Source organism: Eleutherodactylus coqui, chromosome 4 (genome assembly GCF_035609145.1).
Source record: "Eleutherodactylus coqui strain aEleCoq1 chromosome 4, aEleCoq1.hap1, whole genome shotgun sequence".
Taxonomy (NCBI): domain Eukaryota; kingdom Metazoa; phylum Chordata; class Amphibia; order Anura; family Eleutherodactylidae; genus Eleutherodactylus; species Eleutherodactylus coqui.
In genome coordinates, this window is record NC_089840.1 from 267079964 (window position 1) to 267102496 (window position 22533).

At 44.9% G+C, this 22533-nt stretch overlaps 2 protein-coding genes across 2 annotated transcripts in view; one reads left to right on the top strand and one right to left on the bottom strand.

The window, feature by feature from the left end:
* The window catches only part of TAPBPL (TAP binding protein like), a 351854-nt gene that overhangs the window by 48443 nt on the left and 280878 nt on the right, over positions 1-22533 (top strand). The window lies entirely within an intron of this gene.
* Positions 5402-22164, bottom strand: TNFRSF1A (TNF receptor superfamily member 1A). Its single transcript, XM_066601299.1, has 10 exons — positions 21881-22164; positions 17571-17772; positions 13144-13272; positions 11881-12027; positions 11642-11723; positions 9587-9645; positions 8781-8924; positions 8342-8367; positions 6853-7009; positions 5402-6365 (listed from the first exon to the last, which is right to left on the bottom strand). The coding sequence occupies exons 1-10, from the start codon at positions 21899-21901 to the stop codon at positions 6106-6108; spliced, it is 1227 nt and encodes a 408-aa protein (XP_066457396.1). The 5' UTR covers positions 21902-22164; the 3' UTR covers positions 5402-6105.

Consider the following 22533-nt stretch of genomic DNA (forward strand, 5'->3'; position numbering starts at 1 on the left):
TTTTCACTTCACATCGCATGAATGAAACCATTGAACAGCGTGGGTTTCATAATTCTGCATTTTCACTCGCTCCTGTATTGCTCAAAAAACGAGCGTTTTTCTTGCAAATGTAAAGGCGCCCTCAGACCTCTTTTACACAGGCAACAGCTATATCGCCATGAGAAAATCGTGCCAATATTGCACCTGTGTTTGCGCGATTTCTGTGCGATATTGCTGCGTTTTCTCGCGAAAACATGGCGGCCGCTCATGATTTTCTTGTGCGACCTCAATGTTTTAACGAGAAAGACAAGAGGACTTCAACAATTTCATGCAATGCAGCGCAACAAAAACGAAGGCTCCACGGCGAAACATGGGCTGCAAAACATCGCAAATCGCGGCAATATAAAGCATGTTGGGATTTATTTTTCTCGCAAGATAGCAGCAGATAAAGCATCGCTTATGTAAAGGAACATATAGGAAAGCATAGGCTTCACATACATGCGTTTTACAGTGCTGTTGCATCTTAAGAAAATTGCGCAATTTTGTAGCGCATGTGAAAGCAGCCTAAGACAGCGTCCATAAATGAGACTTGCTGTTAGGGAAAAGTCTCTACCATCCATAATGGAGAGCGCTGTGAAGAGCATCACGACACGGCACAATGTATGTTTCATGAAGTCTTTTGATAATCCTTTGGAACAGGACCCCCACAATCCCAGGTTAGATCCAGACAGTTAAAGCCCCCCATAATAATTACCTCATTATGATTTTCCGCTTCACCTATTGGTCTCAGTAATAGATTTTCAGTAGGTTCGGTTATATTCGGGAGCCTATAGAAAACCCCATAGAGATCATCTTCCCATAATGTGGGCTTTAAACAGGATTTTACATAAAGACAATCTCCTCCCCCTTTCCATTTTTTACGATACACTTCTGAACAGACTGTAACCCTGTAAGTTTTCTGCCCAGTCACAGCTTCCGTCCAACCAGATCTCAGTTATTCCCACTATTTTATAGTGAATAGACTGTTTTGCGCTATTTGTTATTGGATTACGATTTTTGTGCGTTCTCAGTTGGACGAAACATGGACTCTAAGAAGAGGAAGAAAGAGGAAAAGCCACCTTTTTTAAAGGAAGAGGAGGAAATGGAAATGACCCCTAAGCAGAGAGCCATCAAAAGAGGCCAGGACCCGCACGAGGTGACTGCAGGTAACCCATTCCCAGGGGCCATTCTGCCAGAGGTTATGGGATATCTAAAACAGAATTGGAATCCCATCACAGCCAAAACAAGGGCCCGGATTGGATCAAACCAAAGATCAGGTAGCGACATTGAATGTCCGGAAAGGAGCAGAACCATCGGCCAAGAAGAGAAGAACGCGGCAAAGGTAGACCGGCCCGGCAAAACTCTACTGCCATTAACAGTGGACAAGTTGACTTACCACTATTCTCTAGGACATGTGTAAAACTCAAGACCCGCAGACAAAATCTGGCCTGCCATGTCATTTTATGTTACAAGTTCCAAATGCAGAAGCACCAGATCTTCACTTTTCCTTGGAAGAGAGTGGGTGACGCCAGCACTGGGAGCAGGTGCCATCTTGAATTCTAAGCTCCGGCTCGCCCCTCCTCACCGCTCTGTTCAGTAACTCACAGGTGGTGGCACAGCTCTGACAGTCCTACCCTGCACCCTAGCCACCCTCCAAGGTAGTGCAGCAGCCAGGGTCAAAGCTTTTGTGAGGGGGACAGGGGGGAACACAATGGTGGGTCATGATAGCTTTACCGCCTCCTCTCGTCACATCCCAAAATGCAGTCTGTCCTGGCAGCATGTGAGGGTAAAAGCTCACAGCCGCGCCAGCAAAGAAATGACAACGTAACTGTTCACGTGACGCTAGTGCCTCTTTTCTTTAATGAGTCAACATAACCACATAAAGAGTCCACAGTCAAAGTGTAGTTTTAAAACCTGAGGCACACGGTTTTACTGGATATTTTCAACTATGATTATCCAAGTACATTACTGCAACAGTCTCAAGTACAATATTACAGGCACTCTTTCCTTTCACCATCCTCCAACACACTTGTGTTAGACAAAACACTCTTTTCCTGAGATATCTGTGTCATCAGTCTCAGTTATCTGCTGGAAGGTTCTGGGGAGAGCGCTCCTGACATGGAGAGACAAACATGAGTAGTCTCTTACTTTTCATGCCCTTTCCTCGCTGACCTAGTGACATTCATGGGGCAAAACACTCAGGCCAGACTTGTCCTCAGACTTGCAGTAGCAGTGTCAGTACGGTCCCCCTACTCCATAGTTAAGCAGCAGAAGTGTAGACTTCTACTCCAAGAACTAATGCTCACTTCAAGTCCCATGAGGGGATGCATCTCAAAGCTAAATGAGACGACTCCGGGCCTAACCCAGACGGAAGCGTCAGAGCCTCAGCCTCCTGCTTACACGTCCTTCTTCTTCTCACCAACCAACTCTGCCCCCAACTGCTCTACCAATCACACCACACAGAGCAGGTTAGGGAGACAGTCACACGGACACCACCAAGATTGGTGACACCAAGACATTGACCCCAGGAGGTCACCTCAAAGGACACAAAAACCAAAGACCACGTAGACACAAACACACACGAATGCACAAGGACAAACCCACATGGGGTGCACAAGCACAGAACTAGATGGTCCCTAACTCTGGGCCACTACAGTTGGAAGGTGCTATAGAGGTAGAAGCGGAAAACACCATCATAGTGCATAGAGCTCTATAGCCAAGTTACAATTACATTTAGAGCTCAGAAACACTATCTTTTCTCCTTAGGAAGAGCTCTGTTCTGTGTTGCATGCAATCCCTGGTGTGTTGGTGTGAACTGTGTCATGTCCTGCTTTGGATCATTTACCATCTTTGGGCTAGTTGGGTCCTTAGGTTCCAGCGCGGGGCCGTCCTCATCGGGACGATCGTCCCGCTGGCAGGCAGGTTTCCTGGGGTTAGTTGTCTCATTAGAAGAGGCAGCAGTAAGACAATGATGACCCCTGAAGTGGGCTCACAGGCTTAAGTATCTTGGCCAAAATACGAACTAATACCTCGTACATTCTATAGTTATTCCATCTGGCTATCTGTGCAGGTATGCTGGTGAGTGTTTTGAGCATTTGTCAGTCATGATTTATGTCTGTCCATAAGTCTGTTCCCAGTTCACTGTTCCTTGGTGTTCCGTGTGTGCGTTTGTTTAGTATCTCAGGTTACGCATCCAGTGCATCCTTGTTTGGATGTGATATCATCCTTTGCATCCGTGCTGAAGCATGGTCTGCCCAGCAGACGTAACACTTGCAATGAACAATGTATTTGGAAAAGTATTGGCCAGAAACATGTCAAACCCCTGGATTGGTTGCTCCAGAAATTATATCCAGTCCTATGACACTGTGTGGACTGGTTTACATTCGGTGCAGTAATCCACCCGATGATAGCAGGAGTAATACCCTTCCATGGAGAAGGTTGAGCAGCTATAGAAAGGAAAGTCTTAAAAGGTCAATTAGACGTCACCAAATTTAAACCATCTACTGCAGACTTCAGAACTGGGCTCTTATGTGGAGACCAGTATCAGAGATTAGGCAAAAATGGAAACATCCGTGAACATCTGTATTTTTGCCTTATAAACTTGAAGGTACTAGAAGCTGGAAAACTGAAATCTCTAAATACCATTGAACAAGATTCCTTGGAGTCCTACACAAGCTGAACAATCCAAGTCTCTTATGGTCTGTTAATCAATAGATATCAGACAGATAGATATGAGATAGATAAATAGATAGATAGATAGATAGATAGATATGAGATCTTGGCTCTTTTGGTCGGTTAGCTAGCTGAAAGATAGCTACCCGGATTTTGGGAGATAAGACTCATGCACAGGTTGGCTTAGAGAGGACAGATAAAAGAGAGAGAGTAGTAGAATGGTGGAAGTTTGAAGAAGAAGCAAGATCTAAAAACAGTGCAGTGAGAAGGAGGAAAGTGTGAGTACAAAAGGAGTATTGTTTTAAGAGAAAGGAATCAGTTTAAGCAAAACCCAGAAGAAGAAGGAACAGCTCAAGGAAATAGTAACTGGAGAAAAGAGGATATTCATACTGAAAGAAATAGAAGAGAATAGGAGAGAGAAGCAGGAGGGCAATGCATAAAGGCTAGGAAAGGAATCCTGTGCCTTTCACTTAGTAGAGTGCCCTAGCCTACAGATGAAGTTTCTGTACGTAATGCCTGCATTTTGAATATACATGTATTTACCTCAATTAATGGAGTATTGGGAAATGTTCTAAGAAAGATCCTTCTTCTTAATAAATTGTTCCACTGATTCAACATTAAATTCTGCCTCCTGGAGTCTCTTCTCACCACCGTAACATCTGCACTGAGATACCACACTACTCTCCAGGGAAAAGGATAAATCCCTTTTATTTTGTTTTTCCCCATTTTTATTAGTATTTTGTCCGACATGGGTCTCGGCCTGTATACGGACTGGCGTCACAAACTTGACAAATTACCATCTTACCCTATTCGACTTCACGGGTAGCCCAAAAAGCAGCGGAGCCAAGGTGATCACCACCATTGCTACCCACCCCACCGTGGTCTGGCGTGTTACATTATCTATCTATCTATCTATCTATCTATCTATCTATCTATCTATCTATCTATCTATCTATCTATCTATCTATCTATCTATCTATCTATCAACAGCACAGCCTTAATAAGGGCACATCATACCACATTAATCTCACTGATTTCTTTGATTACATCACAAAAGTGGTGGTGCCATGTTAACTATTATTTGAGAAAGATACACATGGGGCATCAAGAATGTCTGATATTCCATAAAGTGCAAACAGGATGGAGGACCAACATAAAAAAAGCTATACTCATCGCCTGTTGCTCCTGTTCCGCCAATGAACGGTCCCCACTAGTTTTCACTTATGGATACAAAACTTTGACATCCCAACATCAAGCCATGTGCCCACTGCAGCTAATCACCAGCTGAAGTCAGCTGACAAGTGATCGCTGGATTCTTACACCTGGAAGTGAAGACCATTGGCGACCTGGTGCTGGCTGAACAGAAGTAATGTGAGAACAGGGAAACGGGTATATCTTTTTCCATGTTGGTCCTGCCACCTGAGCAGCTGTTTTGATCAGATACTTCTCTTTAGCCAAGCCACCTAGCCCTTGGAACGCCAGCAGCATCAGGACTAGACTAAGCGTGGGACTGGCACTGGTGGGTGTTTCCAGAGGGGATGTCTTCAGAAAGCAAGAGATACTGTGCAGTGCATTTTTGGTTCACGTGTTTTCACCTTCATTAAAAAGCCACCCCCATTTAAACTCCCCCATGACATTTGTTTTATTGTGATTACCAAGCAATGAAACTGAAGAATTGAGTGTAACTGCATACAAAAATATACAACATCTATGCTTTCAAAAATATATATAAATTCTTTTATATGGACATGGGAAATCTTTACAAGGGCTTTTCGACAAGTAGGACAAGTCTTTAGAGGTCAAAATCCAAAAAGACTGGTTGCATTCTCAAATTCGGAAGGCTTTGATTATACTCCCAATTTTTTGGTCGACGCTTTCATGGAAATCGATATGACTAGACACTTGGCAGAACTCAGGTGGATAGTTAAAATGGTATGGGGTGGTAATTTTAGGTGGCCATCCTTATGGATATAGGTATAGAAGCTGGAGATTTTGCTCAACATCAGACCAAGCTTGGTGATAATGGGTTGAAGATCCATTTTGGCTGTGTCTTGTCGTTTGATTATCACCCGGCTGTTTGGGCTAACTTTGGCTTATTTGGCCTTTGGGTTTCACATTTCTATGACCTCAACAGAAGTATATCCAGGTTGCTGTATGTACATTTGACTGTCCATGGGCTGGAGCTTGGTAGAACAAGTTATATCCCAGTGATAATCTGCTATGTAATCTAAAAATGTAACACTTTGAGAATTTCGAGACGGGTAGAAATATATGTCATAGCTGCAATGATAGATGACAAATAGCTTTGGTCTCTAGTGAGAATAAAAAAAACATCAGTTGTTAGAAAGTCCTATGTTAATACAGAAAGGAAAAGATTTTTCTGAAGTTAAGTTTCTATGAAAGTAACAAGAATTGTCAAAAGCTCTCCTCGATCTTCTCTACGCATCCTCCCAAGTTCATCTCTCTCAACACTCTGAATAATGTGTCCCTCGTCGTTCCGGATGAACCAGCATTGTGGAGCCAATATGAGAGCATTGCATACTGAGCATCTTTGTAATGTCTGTAGTCCTGCTCAGCTGTCTCAATGACATGGTTACTGACACCCAAACGGCGGATGAACTCCCTCCAGTTGCCAACAGGAATGCATTCGATGACTTTGTAGACGACTTGCGGGTCTGGAAGTACAAATAAGGTGGAAAATAATTAAAGTTGTTCAAGACATTAAAGATGTGAAAATTACCCCAAAATGTATAATTTATCTACTTTTACTACGGAAAATATAAAAAGTGGTGGGTATAAAGTCCTAGAAGAATTATTCAATGAGTGACCACAGTGGCACAAGGTAGCCAAGCAAATCACTGTAGTCAAAACTTTGATCCCCTTTCAGGCCTGAGTTTTTCCACAGATCCAGTTGTTTTTTCTATCTATCATCTCTCAGGAAATTCTCTACATAATCGAGTCATAGCTTTGATGCAGTTCTCATTCTGGTCCACTGTCTACCTGATCCTCTTCCAATTGACAGATTTGTAGGCCTGGTCAACCCTTTTCTTTTCTACCTCGAATTTTTTAGTCTTCCCGCCTTCCTTAATTTTAACTCAGTCTAGTTTCTGATTGTATGACCCAGACAACTCCTACTTTGTACACACTTATATTTTTACTCACTGTTTAGGCACTGTGTCTTGGTCTGTAATGTGATGTCTGGCAATGGAAGTACAGAATTCTGAGCTTTATTTTGATGTTCAATTTCAGGATCTTCTACAACACAAATCACGTGTCCTGGCAGACTATCTGATTTACAGTGTGACGTGCTGTTCTGCACCTGCAAAAAGTAGAAAGAAAATGTTTTGGTAAATTTTTTATTTCGACATTTTAAACCTTACCGACACAAGTTGTTATATGTTGTAATGTGATTAGTGCTGGAGAACATAGACTGTATGGCCAAAAGTGTCTGGAACCCTGAATATCTCATTGCGGAAGCGTGAGCATTAATATGGCCACCACTAGCCCTAGGAACAGTTTCCTATAAGATTTTTGATTTGGGTCCACAAGAGTATTAGCATGATGGGTCAGTCATAAAATCATAAAACCCATCTTCCCGTCAATGTTACAGTATAAATCTGAAAGGTGGTCAATAAAAAAGTTGGGGTCAGGAAAAATTCAAGGGTTCTATGGCCTTTTGCCAAACCTACTTTTGTGCTATCTTTTTGTCCAGGTTGTAAAGTGTGTCTTATCATTCCAAACTATGTCTTGAACTTAAAAGTCCAGAGATGGTGATCTTTATGCCTCTTCTTGCCATCTTAAAAGTTCTGGACCTATTCAGTACAACTTTCACCAAGTAAGTTGAAGAAAAGGTGGAGGACCCACTGATGGGTTTGGCTGAGGAATAAACTGGCGAGTGAAGTCTAAGCTTTTTGGGTTTGAAGAGAACCCACAGATTGCTTCCCTGGAATAGTCTCCTTTGGTTGTTGGGTGAGCAGGCTTGGAAATCCGAAGTGTGAACAGAAAAGATAGCTTGGAGAGTAGTCATAGAAGTCAGAGATCAAGGCTGGCCGAGTATATGCAGTATGCGTAACAGGCAAGGATCAATGTGGGCAGCAAAAAAACAGTCAAATCCAAATATTCAGCAAGAACACCTTCACAGTTTGAGTCAGGAACCATGAAGGACCACATTGATCAGGCATAGTGCGGAAGGCCTGATTAGAGGTGCCCAGTCATAGGCTAAGTACCAAATAGCTGCGGTGGAGACCCTTCAGAATGGGGAAAGCAACGCCTTTCGATGTGGCAAGTGGCATGCCTTCAACAACACTTTCACTGCTTATACTTCGACCACGTTGTGCCTGCTACATGTGTCCATACCCTTTAGCATCTTTTGTTAATTGCCGTCAATGGTCATTGAAGAAGAAATGTGGTATTAGATGACGGCCATTTAAATGATTGGGCTACTATGTGTATTATGCGACGTTGCCCAGTTCTCCAATGAAGGAGATACTCTTTATTGGTGGATCTCGACTCTGGCTAATAGAGAGGGATCCTGAGCATAGGACCTTCTTCCATGACATCCATTTGTCCTATGGTACACCCACTTTAATGTCCTTTGTTTCAGTTCACATTTATTATAAGCTTATTAGAGGGCTAGTCATGTGATACGTACCAGAGGCGTGTTCAGTTGGCCGTTTTCTATTAAAAAAAAACATAAAAAGTTACTAAGTATACGGTAATAAAACACCTTGGTAACAAGCTCTACTAATGCTACGACATCTATATGCAGATCTAAGGCGGCTTTAATGGCAATTCGTGGTAGAAATTCGTGCTTAAATGTGAAATCCATGTCATATTTTTCCGACGTGGATTTACCAGTGGGAATACGGCCTAACATGCCATGTAATGCATGGATATACCAGAGCGGCTCTCTATCCTAGCGCATAGGCCAAATGGACCGTCAGCATGGATTGGCATCTCTCTAAACTGGACGTGCGCTAAGAGTCCCGATTCCTCACAAAAGTGCCTACATTCTGACAACAGAATGCCAACAAGTTCCTGCACTGATCTCAAGAACATCTGAACTTTTCTCCTACATTCAGTGTACTGACCTGTTACGTCGGTGGCAGGGAGAGGGCTCCTTGTCTGGAAACTGCTGAACAACCTCCTCCGACTCTTGACAATAACTGCAATCACCACGGCCAGAAGAGCGACACCCATTACACCGACTAAGATCCTCGGAACAATGTCTGGTTCTGAAACGTAAGACAATTAATATGTTTATCATTTGATGACTGGATGTGCCCCAATATGGAGCGAAGTTTAAAGGGGTTTTCCTATGAAAGACATCTATGCTGTATCCAGTGGATAGCGGATAAGTATCTGCTCACTGGGGGTCTGCCCACTCGGATCCCATGATCGCTGAATGCCTCATGTGAATGGAGTGGTGTTGCATGTGCTTGACCACTGCTTCGTTGACTTCCATGGGGTGGAGGGAGACCACCAGATGCATCGATCTTCGCCTATCCCATAGAAGTGAATGGAGTGGTTGTCACACATGCTCAGCACCGTTACATTTACACAAGCCACAAGGTCTGGGGATAGTGAGGGACCAAGTGGTCCTCCAGCGATCAGGCAGGCATCACCTACGCTGTGAGTAGGGGGTATATGTCTTTAATGGGAATGTAAAAAGCAAGAAAGGGAATCATGCAATGTAAATTGTGCCAAATTTACAAGTCCATGTAGCACTTTTGTAAATTTGGCACAATTTAAGACTGTTGAGTTCCAAAAAGAATGTTCATAAATAAGCGCCATTGTTCTTTCGTGCCTAATCCAGGGCAGTCCTTGCCCTCTTGTTTGCTGCAGCCTACACAGATCGCTGCACATACAGACATGTTTCAGTGTCATTCACACTCACCTTCCGGCGATTTGGATAGCGGCGGACAGTGAACGTCGCAGTCTTCTGTACGGTTACACCTAAAATCATACAGAATCATTACTGGATGTGATACAAGTGCCCCATGAGGCTCCTGAGAAATTAATTCACGCATTAAACTTCCTATTCGCAAGTTTCTGAAAATTCGAAATAGTTCCAAATCCCTGAAGAGGCCGTCATGTATGTGTGTGAGATGGATTTATGGAAGGGTGCGTTCATCCGCATCGGCAGTTCTGTTTGGAACCTCTGTTGCTGATTTCCGTTAGAAAACAGGAGGAAATAGCACAACAGGCGGCTCTATTTTGTCCTGTAAACTCGGCAAAAAGCCGGGCTGCTGAAGGACCCCAATTATACTCAATGAGGGACCGTTTAGCGCCATTCGATATAAGACAAAACCATTGAGCCAGGGGGCGCCGTTTTCCTGCTCCCCAAACAGAGCGGGAAAATGGAATCCTCTAACGCTGATGTGAACGAGCGCTAATCTGCATATTATCGCTATCTAACACTAACGGAATAAGAGTGGTAGCAGTTCTCCCCCAACCGATACATAATATTTACACTGGATGGCCACTTTGTTAGACCCCCATTTAGTAGTGCGTTTGACCTCCCTTGGCTTTCAGAGCAGCAGCAATGTGTCATGGCATAGATTCCACTCACTAATGAAATTGTTCGGCCCCTGCGGACAGGAAGCTACAGATGGAGGTGCAGACATGTTCTGACCAGCTGACATGAAGGGGTCATCGATTCATGCTGCTTGCACCAAATTCTAACGTCCCATCAGCACAGGGCAACAGGAATCTGTACTCATCCAGTTAATTTTTGCGCTGTTTCGCCCCCCTGGAGTCTCATCTTTCTGTTTCTATTAGACACAATGGCGCTGGAACTGGTCATCTGCTCTTATAGTTGTGCATTCGGATACGTTAGTTGGAGCTCCACTGTTGTATTTGGCTTCTCTTGGTAGTGCAGTGCCGGTTCACCAGAACGATTCCTGACACCTTCCTCTGACCCCTTTTGTCAATATGCTATTTATATCCGCAGGATCCCCTTTCGCTGGATGTTTTTCCTTTATCACACCATTCACCATATACTCTCCAAACCATTACACAAGGACACCCCACATGGTTGGTAGAGACATCCTGGCCTGGCTAGTCTAGCACCGATGACCCGGCCTCAGATGTTCAGATCACTGGATTTTCCCATCTGATGTGGATTCACGCTGAAAGTGATCCACAGACAACTTGTCACGGGATTTTATGTTGCACTCCAGGGTCATGGGGAGAATGTCCATACAGGGAAGCTCCAACTGTGAAAGGGCCGGGGCTCTAATAAAGTGGCCATTCAGCGTGTGTCTAGCGACAGTTTTCCTATACAGTACCATTTACTGTCACTAGGTGGTGATAGAAGCCAAACATTTGACTATAATAAGAGCGCCATTCACTCTTTTTTTCAGTTTTCTGTTGCTTTTTGATGGTCAAAATGGTGCAGTATGCTCCATTATTATGGAAAAACGGATCCTGACTAGAAACTCGATTAATCCATTATAGGACGTGGGGTTAAACATATCAGGGGAAAATACAGAGATCTCTCCCACCATCTATTTATATCCAGGATTGTAACAATGTGGTGCCCTCTATGTCTACACAAAGGTTTTTGCACCAACATAGAAGAGGGTTCTTTACTGTAAGAGCAGTGAGACTGTGGAACTCTCTGCCTGAGGATGTGGTGTTGGGGAACTCACTACAAGAGTGCAAGCGGGGCCTGGACGCCTTCCTGGAGTGTAATAGAAACCTGTTATATCACTGATCCCTTCAGACGGGTTGGTGATCCGGGGATTACTCTGATTGTCAGATTAGAGTCAGGAAGGAATTTTTTCCCTAAATTGAAGAAAATTGACTTCTACCTCATTGTATTTTTTGCCTTTCTCTGGATGAACATTAGGGTGTAATATCATCAAAGGTCTGCCATGGATGAATCCAATGTGAAGAGCTGTTAGGATCAGGTTCTTATTAGCCCCGGACCTCTCACTTTTATACTTACTCTTTACATGAGCGACAGTTTCCAGTCGAGTCGAGATAAAAGTTGTGGAAGCATTTACACAAGGTGTCCTTGTCCGCTTTACCTGAAAGTGATGAGAAACAATGTTCAAATTCCTATAATCCAGCATTCCATAATCCAGAAGATCGGATAACTTGTTCACAGAGAACCCAATAACCATACTGAAATGACGGCCCACCAGCCGAAAGACGGAGCAGAGATTTAGGGGGGTAAAAGCTTACATGGGGAGAGTATGCTTCCATTGTCACACATGTTGCACTGCAGACAAGTAAATTTCCGGTCGTTATCAGACTTGTAGAAGCCCCCCGGACACCCGCAGACGGTATCGTTTATCGGACTGCAGGCTTGCAACTTAACTTGGCCAAGTTCTGAAAGAAAGGTGAACGTTTGTCAATTCCAAGTCAGTTTCATCAGTCAAAAATGTTATAGACGTGAGGTTTTGGGGGCACCTCAGAAAGGGGGTGTGGCACCCCGAAATATAACGTGTGGTCCATGCTGCACCGACGTGACGGTAAAGCTGTAATCTGATTCATGGTAAAGCTTCTACACATTTAAAACAATCCTGTAGTTCTCACACTGACCACTAGGCCTAATATTTCGTGGAGTACGGAAGTGTGTCCCGACCTCACCACGGTATGATACTGCAGGGTGAGGCCTGGGCACACTTCCGACCTCCATACATTAAACTGATGGTGCAGAAGACAGTGTGGATGGCCTCTAACACCTATACATAAATAACACAGGATCCACCACTCACAGTAAGTTATGTCACAGCTCACCTTTTCCACCTCTCTGCACAGGTCATAGAGCATGCCCACATGCTCTACCATTAAAGCCTGATGGTCACAGCTCACCTCTTCCTCCTCTTCCATGCGCAAAGACCTCTGTACAGGTCACAGAGCATGTCCACAGCACTATCCTACAGAAATCTATAGATGATAGTGACAGCTCACTTCCTCCCCTTCCTTGCACAATGACCTTTGCACAGGTCACAGGGCATGCCCTCAACTCTTCCATTAACGTTTATAGGTGTGGGTCACGGCTCACGTCTTCCGCTCTGTAAAATGACTTCTGCAGAGATCACAGAGCATACATACAGCACTATCCCATAGGAGTCTATAAGTGATAGTCACAGCTTACCTCCTCCCCCTCCCTGCATCGGTCACAGAACAACCCCATAAAGACCAATGAGTCCCCTCCTGTCTATCGTGTCTATGGACTGCTGTGCAGAACAAGAAGTCTTCTATCATTTCTCTTAGTGGTCAGTGTGAAAACGTAAGATATCAGGGAAGAAAAAAAAACTATATAAATAACATGAAAAATAAAAAAAATCACCTAAAAATGAAAGAAATAAATCAGTTTAACATATAAACAACTTATACGATAGGTTATTTTCTACGGGCATTCCCTCACAGAGTCTGAGCTCCCCCGAGGGCTGCCGGTAGTTCTAGCCCCCCAGTGTGTCCGGCAGTGCCTGTACTTACGGGATAAGCAGTCTGTGCATTCTCTGCAGGATTTAGAGCTGCTTGGACTTGTGTTGTAGTGATCCGGGGGACAACGAGTGCAGTTAGTCTTCATACCTTCTTGAGTGCAATCAGCTTGCACCCTATACCCTGTAGAGATAGACGAGCCGGTTATGTAATGTCGCTGATACACCCTCCTAGAAGCCGGTCAGCGGGAGCCTATTAATACCTGCACCCGCCATGATAGACCTGTTCCATTGCCTAGAAGGGAATTACAATGTGGTGTATTCACCCTATTATTACGCCGCGCCTTTAAATTTGTATGTTTGCTTCCGAAAAGTTCATCATTACAATTAACAATATACACAAACCTGTTTAGAATAAAATTAGGTCTTAAAGGGGATGGCCAGATTAGAAAGCCCATTTTATACAGCCTGTTAAAGGGGTATTCCGTCGCAGAGTAACATTCTAAAATCTAATGTCCATCATCACTATAAGTCATTCTATGATCGGTTCCCTGTTCTCGCTCTAGCTACTTCCTTCATTTTCTATCCGTCACATGACCCTCCGCCTAAAACATTTTCCACTTCCTCTGACATCTTGTACACATTTGCTACTTCCTCCTCTGTCTGTAGCCTCCAACATCCTGTGAGCAGTGCATGATGGGAGGACATTGAAAGCAATGAGAGAAACTCCGTGATCCTCTGCCGGAGCCGGGACAGCCGCGCCGGAGGATCCCTGCACCCCCGAAGTGATGGGAGGCTGTTTTCCTATGCCTCACTTCAATGGGGAATTCACATGGTGGGGAGCGCGATGTGGGGCGGGATTCATGTCCCATATCATGCTTGCCCATGTGTCGTTGGCCTAAGCCAAAACCAGGAGTGGAGAGAAAGTATGATGGAAAGATTTGCTTGTCTTGCTATTTTGGACTCTAAGATTCACTAAGGATGAACACCCCCAGGGCCTATGCCTGTGGCACACCTTCATTGGCTGCCTGTCAAAATGTGGTATTACCTTGTACTGTATGAGCGATCAAGTGATTGCAAGTTCAAGTCCCCTATCGGGACTACAAAAAATGTAAAAATAAGTAAAAAAAACAAAACTTTTCCCATATGAATAATGAAAAAAATCAATAAATAAAAGCATATTTGGTATCGCTGCATCCATAAAAGTCCAATCTATCAAAGTAACACATTATTGATCCCGTACAATGAATGTTGTCAGAAAAGAAAACAAACAACGCCAGAATTGCGCATTTTTGGTCACCCTGTCTCCAAAATAAATTGAATAAAAAGCGATCAAAAATTCACACGAACTTCAAAATGATACCAATAGAAACTACAGGATGTCCTGAAGAAACGACCCCTAACACAACTATGTAGACAGGAAAAAAAAAGTCATGGCGGTCAGAAGCTGGCGGCAGAAAATAATATTTTTTTTCAAAGATATTATATTTTCTAACGTTAGTACAGCAAACGAAAAAGAAAAAAAAACGGAAAATCCGGAAAAACAAAAAAGGTCAGGTCCCCAAGGGGTTAGGAGGGTGTATTCTAGGGATAGTCTCATGACTTCCTGACTCATCTGTAGGGCAAATACAGGAGCTCTGATGTGCCAGCGACCCTGGCACATGACATTCACCCGATGGCTATACTAGGTCTAAGACCGTGGCGCTCCTAATGATGGCGCTCAGGTGTGTCTGAGACGGCGGGCGTGGGCTTGGTGTGGCGTAAGATGTTACGAGGAAACCTTGGCAGCTTCTTCATATTCCCCGGCTCAACGCTCTTTAAGTCTTTGTATTTTTTCTCGTAGGTTTCTTGTTTGTTTTCATTTGCGTCTGCCTGGCGCGGTATCAGATGCCTGGGGGACTATTTTATGGTCTCTCTCCTCCCAATTCCCACTAATCTTGGCAATCCAGATGCATCCGGAGACGGAATCATGCATGAAGGAAAAAAACGCATTCCTAGAACAGTCGTAGGCGACAAGCCGGCTCTTAAGTAACACCATGGAGCAAAACTGCCCCCCAGCGGGGGCTGTAATGGCAGCCGTATTGTTTGCTACAGCCTCCCCAAAAATGTAGAACTCTCCCTTAGGGCGGCTTCGCACGGGCGAGCACAATAACGGTCTGAGAAACTTGGACAGACATCACGCTTGTAAGATTGCGCTGTTCGCTGTGATGGCGAAAACATGGCATCGCTGAGGCGGAAATGGGGCAGATTTTGCAGTAGAGTTTTCCACTACATGAGAACATACAGTTTTGATAAAATGTCTAACTGATGTTAGACAGTTCAATAAATGAGGCCTACTGTATATTATGGGGGCACTGGCCATCACTATTATGTAGGCACTGCGGTTATTATGGGGGCACTGCCAATCGCTAGTATGTATACACTGTGGGTGTTATGGGGGCACTGCTAATCACTATTATGTATACACTGTGGGTGTTATGGGGGCACTGCCAATCACTAGTATGTATACACTGTGGGTGTTAGGAGGGCACTGGCAACCACTATTATGTATACATTGCGGTTGTTATGGGGGCAATGGCAATCTCTATTATGTATACACTGCGGTTGTTATGGGGGCAATGGCAATCTCTATTATGTATACACTGTGGGTGTTATGGGGGCACTGCTAATCACTATTATGTATACACTGTGGGTGTTATGGGGGCACTGCTAATCACTATTATGTATACACTGTGGGTGTTATGGGGGCACTGAAGTAATTGGGAGACTGTGGTTGTTATGGGGGCACTAGCAATCACTATCATGGGGGCACTGTGCATGCTAGGATGGTCTGATGCCTATGTGATGTCACATCTCTTGTGCTCTTTGCTTTACCGCAGATATCATGACTGTCAGCGGACGCTTCTCACCTCCCGGCCGTGACTTTCTATATAGTCGTCTATGTTTTAGTCATCACCGCACTTTAGACCCGGGTTATGGCTTCCTCGCTCTGCACAGAGGATGACTGCAGTGCAGCGAACCTCACATATTAGTGCAGAGGCGTGAAACCTCAGACCTCAGCCTCCCCTGTGATCTGCCACGGATGATGACTTCATTTGTGGTCGCACGTAGAAGCCCTTAGATTTGCAAGCAAAACTGGTATAATGCAGGGTGTGATGATGGGGGGCTGAGCGCGTCCTACAGGGCAGGCTGGGTGTGCAAAGAATTAGCTCCACTTTCTTGTCCGTTGGACGAAAGTAGACTATCGGCATAGTCTGGCCCCTTTGGGGTTCCTCGGACACCCTCCAGGGTCCACAACAGTCACTCAACTGATAGCCTAAAGGGGCACTCCAGAGCTTCAGATGGAACTATGTGCCATTGCATAGAGGCGGCCAGAACAATCCCGGACCACTGCGCCTCCATTCACTTGTAGGACTATCGCTCCCGTGTAAAACACAGTTCGGTGGTAATCCATGGGACAGTTGTTGGGCACTTGTGCATGCCCAACTGCCTTCATGTACTGTAAATACTTGTTCTTACATCTTGTTCTATGCTTGGATACATATATTAATAAAAAATCAGGCAGAATACCACTTCTACTGCTTTCATAGGTACATAAAAAAGAAAAAGGGGCTCCAAAGCCAAGAAGTTGCCCCATCTGGTTGTTTGCTGGTTGTCATCTCCTGCTTGTCCCATCCCAGAACTAGGATGTCCTCTATTTTGAGGCTCCTTGTTAGAAAGAGTCTATGCCCGATTTTTCCAACCTTCTACCCAATTTTTCCAATGATGGCAACCCAGTGGCTTCATGATACGTCCAACACCTTTAGCGCCTTGCCCCTGGTTCATTGCTGAAGAGGGGAACCTCTGCCCAACTTCTCCTGCCCTCCTTCATTAATATGACATCGTCTTTGAAGATGGTGAACTCTATCCATGGACACAGGAGATCAGACGAATCTTAACTCGATTGTACTCAAGTTCTTGCTTCCTAGAGTAGCCGGTATCAATGCCGGAGAAGGTAGAGGGGCTCTTGGAAGAAGTACTGACCAAGTCACACTATTCAAGCCAAGGAGGAAAACTGAAATTTGCACAAGCGAGGTCAATCTCCAACCAACCAAACTCCTATTGGCTTGAGTTCTTGAGTATGGGACCCTCAGCGATCCCCAAATCTACACACCCCAAATGCCCCAGATGAATGGATCGATGGTGATCCCCATTCCATTCACCTCTAAGTAGTTTGATGCCCTTAGCAGTCTTCCTCCATACCATAGAAGAGAATGGAGCTGTGGTTACACATGTGCACGATTCCACAGGCTGGTTTCAAGATCGCTGGGGGGGTCCTAACAGTCAGACCCCCCAGCGATCAGATACTGAATAAATGTCTTTAGTTGTAAATCCTCTTTAAGTCGCTCATTTGCTAGATCCTATAATACATCGCTAGTGCCCAAACCAGAATTTCGGAAACCATTTTTTACAAGTGACCATTTACTACCCCCTCGTACTCACCCGCCAGACATTTGTTGCAGCAGTGATTTGCCCTTTTCGGTTTATAGTCATGTTCATTGCAGCTTCCATTCTCCGTCTCCGATCTTTTCTGTCTGTAAGGAGTTTTTGTGAACCCCACCGGTTCGCCTTTTATTAGCAGAGCTGACTGTAAAGGAATGTCCAATGTGTGACATATGGCGGGGAGGAGCCAGAATAAGGAGATCTGCAAAACGGTAAAAGGATAGTCATTGATGGTAAAGTATATGAAAGTAGGGCACAAGGCATTCTGGGAGGGGGTGTCACTGTACCTAGTTATTATGGTATATGTCTGATCGTGGGGTGGAGCTAAACTGCTGTCTGTTGGGCAACTAACACAATTCTGAAAGCAGCTATGGATATGAGTGACAAAGAGGAACACAAAGTGGAAAACTCATGATTACAAACAAGGAAGACACCAATCATACCTCCCAACTTTTGAACAATGAAAAGAAGGGCAATTCTAGCCAGACCACCATGATGACTTCTCCCAGCCACAAATTGACTGTGTACACTCTCCTCATCCTACTGCTAACCCCCAATGAACCTCTCAGTAACCTCCTGATAGTACTAATGCCTCTTTTGTCACTCGATAAAGTAGTAATGTCCCTTCTAGGGACATTATTTACTAATACTGCCCCCACATAGTTATAGTGCCCCTATGTGGTCCCACTTAATTATAGTGTCCCTCTGTGGCCCCACTATATTACACTGCTCTCCTCTGTGGCCCCACTCAGCCAGCATTGTGACCTTTATCTACCTTTCACTCATGTGCTGGCTACTGACAGCGTACAGCTCCATATACATCTTGGCTCCTCCTCCTATCTCCAGATATACTGTACTTAGACAGTACCCAGGCAGAAGAGCCATGATGTGTATATACTGTCAGTGTCCGGTACAAGAGTGGACGACAGATAGAAGTCACAGCTGGAGCTAATGAGAACAGTTTCTATTGCGTGGCCTGGCGATGGGTGGGTGTGACATGCGGCAGACCACCCAAGACAGCAGGACAGCCCCCCAAATCTAGTAATGTACTTCCGAATCCGGGAGGCCTGACCATAGTGTTGGCGCTATACCTGGCAGGAAGGGGAAGCCAAGGTAGGGGTTGTAATAGAGGTGGGCTTCTCCCCTTGTGGGCTTTGCTCAAGGCTCCCCGGGTGGTCAGGGCTTTGGGTAGTCCTGGTTCTTGTCCCGCCTAGTTTCTCTGCCCTCTCATCCTCCTTTTTATAATTTAGCAATCCCATTAATTTCTCTGGTGCTGAGCTGCAGTACCAGACGCAACCTCTAGACAGGTGTGGCGCTGTTTCTGGAAGAAAGCAGCCGTGTTTTTCCAGTTCTCTACAACTGTCTAAGCATGACACTTACAAAGTGGGTTCTTTAAGGGAGTTATCGACAAAAATTATTTATCACCTCAGCCCCATAGACAGTGAATGAAGCGGCAGTGCGCGCGCTTGACCATCGCTCCGTTTAAACTCCCCATCACTGCAGTCGTGCAATGAGAATAAACGAGGAGCTCAGGGCCCTATTTGGCGCCCCAGCTTTTTTTGTGGGGTTTTGATTTGCAAAATGGCGCTCACTCCGTAATACATTTGGCGCAACTCATAAATACAAAAGTCCTTTATCTCGTCACGGCTGACATACCCATACCCCACTGTCCTGTACAAAATTTGCGCGAATCCATGGTGAATTTGTGTATATAAATCCTGAGCCGTGCATTCCGCGGGCCGCAGCGGTGGACGAGGGGGGGAGTAGTACAAGCTCTGTATTGTACGGCCTGTCTCGGATTCTTCAGCTTCCTGGAATACAAGCAGCTTTCCTAATCCAGGAAACACGTACTTGTTCCCCTACTGCCAAGAGTCGCCGCACTAACTGGAATCGGCTAGACACTAGCACTTTTCTCCAGTGTAGCAGAGCCGGATGGGTCATGATAGTAACTCTTTTGGGGGTTGCATAGGGAATACACTGTGATAACTCAATATCGGGAGGGATTCTGATAACACGCAGACTCGGCTCTGCTACATGTGTAGCAATCAGCAATGGGCTGTAATAAATACAGATGCAGCAGAGATGAATTTGTCATTCACCTCCTCCTTCTAGCGGAAGCGAGTGACGTGCAGTCCTATATGAAGCCATAGATCACGTTGCATAACTACATCCACAGATTAAGGGCTTCTTCACACGACCGTGTTTGCGAGATATTTGCGTGTGCAAAATCTGGCGCGCTGAACAAACAACAGGTTCATTCTCATGAGCGCTTTTTGCATTCGTATTTCACATGTGCGGTAAAAAATGGGACCCGCTCTATCTTTCTGTGTTTTGCGCAGCAAAGGCTCTGATGGGAGGCGAGCAAGTACGTAAGGCGAAGCGTGAAATACTGCGAAAACCGGGAAAAAAAACACATCTGGACCACATTAGGCTAAATTGCCATTTAATCCATGGAAAGGGTGTGTCCTGCGCGCGTATGAACAGGCCTGCTTGCGCAAAAAGTACAGTAATATGTGCGCACACGTGTGAAAATCAACCTCATTCATGCGCGTTTTTGCGCATCCGATTGTCTGAATAAGCCCTAACAGATGTATTGTGCCATAACACAAATTCGACTCAGCTACACCTGCAAGTTATTTAGGGCTCATTCACACAAGCGTATTTCTGGTCCGTATTCTGCGCGTAAACCCGACAGCATAAGGGTTTAAACACGCGGGCGCAAATATGCTTGCTACAACATAGCGTCTCTGTGCATGAACCAGTGAAAAGGCAATGAGTAAATGCGCAAAAAAAACGCAGAAAGGACAAAATACGCACAAATACACACAGTGAAGATGCTGCGTATTTTACCTACATTATATACAGACGCCCGTGTGAATGAGCCCCTTCCTTTTGGTTTCTAGACTGTGACTTTCCAGCCAACTTGTAGTTTCGGCAATGCGTTTTATGCAATGCAGATGTAGCAGAGCTGAAGCGGTTGCCCCCGCTGCTTCTGCAGTGATTTGCCATAACTTAGTAGAGCTCCACGCAGTCATACGGTCCGCCACGGAGGATATCTGGATATTGCCAGAAGTTGTGCTACGACACATACCCCACATCTGCATGTCATTGAGCATGTAGAACATACAATGTATGCGCTTTCTGAAATAAAGATGTAGCAGAGCTGAATGTGTTGTTCCCCTGGTTGTAAGAATGTAGTAGAGCTACCTGCTGTCCTATAGTCACGTACCTGGATATAACGAGGAATTGTGCTATGACATATACTCAGCTCTGCTACATCCTTACTGAGGATGTAAAACACACAATATATGTGCTGTAGGCCGGCGTCACACGGGCGTACTAGTGTGCGCAATTCACAAAGAATAGAACCCATTGATTTCAATGGGTTTGTTCACATTTCCGTATTTTTTGTGCATTTTGGTCGTGCAAACAAAACCACAGCCTGCTCTACTTTTCTGCACATTTGCGCACTAAAGGTCGCCATAGAAGTAATTTGCGCATTCAAAATGTCCAGTAAAATACGCGGAACACGTGAAAAAAAGCCTTTGGTGCTCAGGCTCTCGCATATACATAAAAGCCCATGTAACGACGGCCTTATGAAATAAGGATGTAGCAGAGCTGAACATGTTGTTCTCAACTTTACCAGTGCATTGCAATAGCTTAGTAGAGCCACAGATAGCATCAGGATATTATGGGAAAGTGTGTTAGGACATACCCAGCACTGCTACATCTGGATGTCCTTGACAATACAACATATAATCTTTGCGCTTTATGCCATGTCTGTGTGTTATTGAGAACCTAGAGCATACAGCGTATATGCTTTATGATGTAGCAGAGCTGAATGTAGCAGAGCTAAAAGGGTACTTTATGTACTTTTTTGTACAATGTAATAGCTAAATAGTTCTGAGGACAAACTCAGCTCTACCATGTCTGCATGTTATTGAGAACCTAGAGCATACATTGTATATGCTTTATGATGTAGCAGAGCTGAATGGATACTTCAAGTGCTTTTTTGTACAATGAAATAGCGAAATAGTTCTTAGGACAAACCCAGCTCTGCTACATCTGCCTTGTAAGTACTGTCAATGGGTCCATTTTAAACATGACCGAAGTATTAGTCCGCCATAGAATATTGTCCAATGGCTAATGATGAGCTCTTAGTGACATTTAAAGGGGAACTCCAGTACTGTAGAGCGAGCGTATAGCATGATAGAGCTCTACATAAGGGACCCTTTCATCGTCATTGCAGGGCGGACAAGTATGTAATGTCTCTCGATATGGCGGCGACCCGTAAACCCCCCATTACTCACCACGAGGAAGAGTCCGGTCATTTTTCGTTATTTCCAGCGCTCAGTCGGACAGACAATTTTACTCATTTTTTCCGGGGCTCAAGGACGAGTATTCTTCTTTGGGCGACCTTGACCCACCACTCCTAGAAGAGAGGACATGTCACATCTCCAGGCATGGGGCGGTGGTCCGGTTAACCCTTGGCCAGTACCACACAGATCCTAGTAGTCAGCCTGACTGTGCGTTCCCCTCAGTCGGTCCTCCTTCCTCTCTGTACGTCACCCTCCGCCCTCCCCGTTCTCTCACTGTGAATCCCAGAGTAGTTCAGGAAGTGACAGAAGTGAAGAGTCACCAGGTGTGGGGGCCGATGTGAGGAGGCCTAGAGTGGGTGGAGGATGGCAGATGCTTAGGAGCGCACAACCTGTGGCCTGCGGGCCATAAGCAGCCCCCAATACTGCGCGGCGCGGACCGAACATGACTGTTGTAGACAGCAGTATCAAGGGGCGGATTCACGAGTCAGTTTATGGCATCGGTATTTAGTGTGCCGAAAGCAGGAGAGGAACGTACAGAGAGAAAGTATGATGGAAAGTTTTGTATTTCTTCCGTATTTTGGACCGACTTCTGGTTTTGGCTTACGAAATACTGATGAAAAAATGTTGATGTGTGAATAAGCCCT